General features: G+C 46.1%; 1 protein-coding gene across 2 annotated transcripts in view; it reads left to right on the top strand.

Annotated features, from left to right (window-relative positions):
• Positions 1 to 155: 155 nt before the first annotated feature.
• The window catches only part of Samhd1 (SAM and HD domain containing deoxynucleoside triphosphate triphosphohydrolase 1), a 42,896-nt gene continuing 39,717 nt past the window's right edge, over positions 156 to 3,334 (top strand). For both annotated transcript variants that reach the window (XM_031372537.1, XM_031372538.1), the window contains exon 1: positions 156 to 517. In XM_031372537.1, the coding sequence (XP_031228397.1) occupies positions 307 to 517 (211 nt within the window). In that variant the 5' untranslated portion in view covers positions 156 to 306. The remainder of the gene's footprint in view (positions 518 to 3,334) is intronic.

Here is a 3,334-nt window from a genome sequence, read left to right as displayed (position 1 = left end):
CCTCACTATAGTCTTCGCCCTTTACCACAACCCTAAGTTTTGCTTCTCTAATAACTCCACCCTTTCGGAGAAACACAAGGGCGGAGTTGAGGGCGACCGTGTAGTCACTGCGCTTGCGCAAAAGGGCCGGGCGCTAGCGCCCCAGGGAGGCCACGCTCCTAGAGCTGTTGTCCGGCGCGCCTGCGCAGTAGGCCTGGAGCCTGGCAAATCTGAATGGCCTCGCCTTAGGGGTTGTGTCTGTGCGGCTGCGCGCGAGCCGGGTGCCGCGGTACTTAACTTCGCTTCGCGGGGTTGTCGGAGGTAGCCATGCAGAGAGCCGACCAGGAGCTTCCCGCTAAGCGGCCCCGCTCCGATGGCAGCCCAAGGACGCCAACGAGCACTCGTCCTGCAGCAGCGGACCAGTCTGCAGATGCCGACTCCGAAAGCAGCGACCTCCGAACCTGGGATCTGGAGGACGTGTGCTCCTTCTTAGAGAAATGTGGTTTCCGAGAGAAGAAAGTGCTGGACAACTTCAGAGGTAGCGGGGCTGACGGACGAGGGATGGCGACCGAGGGGCCGAACGGGGAGAGCCCACGCGGGAGGCATCCTAAGGGGGAGGCTCGCTGAGCGGAGGTCTCTAGGGGCGGGGAGGAGCGGCTGGCGGGAACCTGAACCTGGAGAGGGAGGCGCCCGGACGGGAGACGAACAGACAGGCGACCCGAGGTGGGCACAGGTGAAGTGCAAGCCCATAGGCTCGCTCCGGGGCGGCGAACCTAGGAGAGGCCCAGGGAGGTTTGCATCTTCTTCAGGTGGAAGGGTCTTTTCGAGAACTTGTCACTTCTGACAGGAGCAATCTTCGCCCTTCTTAGAAGATTTTTATCCCAGACCTCCGGCTGTGGCTTGCGGTCTTTCAGGGTTCAGCTGACTTGGGAGAGAGACCCTCTGTGCTAACCGCCCTTCCCGGAACACTTGGCCCCATGAGAGATTTGGGGCGCTTTTAAGTTTAGCTCTTAAGCTGGCCCCGGAATTTGGGGTTTTCCTAAAAGGGGAGGGAAGGTGGTTAATCTCTGGATCCTCACTGACTATCATAATATCTTAGTAGGGTTCAGTAAGTGCTGATTGTATTTGCAGAGTGCTACTGAGCGAATTTCTCTTCCAAAATAAGAACCAGTTCTTTAGTTGACCACTGAAACCCCAACATTCCACAACTTGGCCACTCAAGGGGAGGGTATAGGCTAAGAATTTTAAGTGACTCTTCTTATTCTTGGCCATGCACCCGTCAGCCCTTTGAATCTGCTCAACTTTTTCTGTGGTGGATGTGAATCTTATTGACCCCTTGCACGATCCCCAGAGGTGTTCACTTGGAAAGTGGCCCCTCAGCGGTTATGATTGTCAAATGCTGTCAACTTTACTTCTTGTGGGGTGGAGCCCCGTGTGCCTAATTGAAGGACCGACATTAAGATAGCTTAAAAGTAGGAACTCAAGTTTCTCTTTTTTTTCACTTCCCCACTTCTCCCTTTACAGAAGAGTAACTTTGGAGGGGGGGCGGGTCCCAAGTTACTGGAACTCACTCTGTAGACCAGCCTAGCCTCGAACTCAGAGATCCACTGGCCTCTGCCTCCCCAAGTGCTGGGATTAAAGGCCTGCGCCATCACTGCCCAGCTTAAGTTATGTTTTTTAGGGGTTCTGGTAGGGGGTATGAGTACAGTGTCTGTCAAAGCTATAAGAGGGCATCCAGCCCTCTGGAGCTGGAGTTCCAGGCAGTTGTGAATGGCCTAAAGTGGGTGCTGAGGACTGACTCTACAAGAACGGTATGTGCTCTTCACTGATAAGCCATCTCTCTAGCCCCGATGATGTTTTGATATCCAAAGATGTTAAGTAACTTTCCAAAGTCACATTATTAGACCAAAAACATGCAGAGTTGGATTTTTTTTTTTAAGGTTAAGTCTTTGGATTCCAGAATTCATTCCAGTTATTTCTGAAATGGTGTTCTCACTAAAACTTACTTGGGAGACTGAGGCAAGACAAATAAGACTTCAGGTTCCAGTCGCAGGTCTTCAGCTGTCCTAGACTGGATAATGAGACCTTATCTCAAAACAAAATACCATTGGAGAACATAGCCAAAATTAGAAAATCCACTAAGTCAAGAAAAAAAAAAATCTAGCCAATAGAAAAATAAGTAGGGCCGGAGAGATGGCTCAGCAGTTAAGAGCACCAACTGCTCTTCCAGTGGTCCTGAGTTCAAATCCCAGCAACCACATGGTGGCTCATAACTATCTGTAGTGGGATCTGATGCCCTCTTCTGGTGTGTCTGAAGAGAGCAATGGTGTACTCATATACATAAAATAAGTAAATAAATCTTTAAAAAAAAAAAAAGAAAAATAAGTAAAAAAGCAAGAGACCATTGACAAACAACCAGTAAAGAAGTAAAAGCAGCTCAATACTAATTCTTAAAATACTGGATTTTAATTTAATAATTAGAAAAAAATGTTAGATGAAATAGGTATAACCAGTCAGGTTGATAGAAGTGTCCATAAGTCAACTATGGGCTGTTTGGCAATGCTTTTTGACTTACATACAGTAAATAGTTATGGCTAACATTTATTATGTCTATACTTTGTATGAAAGTACTGCTATATACATTTTATAAGCTTTTTAGGGAAGGGTAGACTTTTTGTGTGTATGTATAAATGGAGGATCTTACTGAGGGCTTTGTTCGTGCTATGTGTGGACTAAGTCACACCCCAATCAGTCAGTAACCATGCAAGCAGGAAGACCTGTATTCTGAATTCCACCTCCCACACAAAAAGTTGGGTGTAGTGGTACATGCTTATAATCCCAGAGGTGAGGGGGCAGAAAAAAGAAAGTTGGTGAGGTTTGCTGGCCAAGCACTGTCTCTGAAGTGTATACCTATAAACTCACATGGGCATACATACACATAAATAAAAAGTAAATAAATCTTAGAAAAATACTGGGCAGAGGAATAAGGAAGAAAGACTCCTGACATTGACCTTCAGCTTCCAACAAGCATATGCACAGATGTGCAAATGCACCCCTACACAAGTGCACACACGGACAAAATGTATTCTGATTTGTATATATTGTTGAATGCAAAGTATCCACTAAGAAAGATACAGGCTTTCATCACTGAGAACCAGGGTTAGGATATTGGGTAGGAAAAATTGAATATATGTCAATCTTTTATGTATACATTTATATCATTGTGTAGAGATACATCTGTTATCTCATGTTAACAGTAGGAATCAGTTTGAACTTAAGTAAATTGGTATTTGGTGTTTAATATTATTTGGACTTTTTACATTGGGTAACTGTTTTTCTTTTTTTTTTTTTTTTT

This window comes from Mastomys coucha, unplaced genomic scaffold (assembly GCF_008632895.1).
Source record: "Mastomys coucha isolate ucsf_1 unplaced genomic scaffold, UCSF_Mcou_1 pScaffold15, whole genome shotgun sequence".
Taxonomy (NCBI): domain Eukaryota; kingdom Metazoa; phylum Chordata; class Mammalia; order Rodentia; family Muridae; genus Mastomys; species Mastomys coucha.
This window is presented reverse-complemented; position numbering and strand designations above follow the sequence as displayed.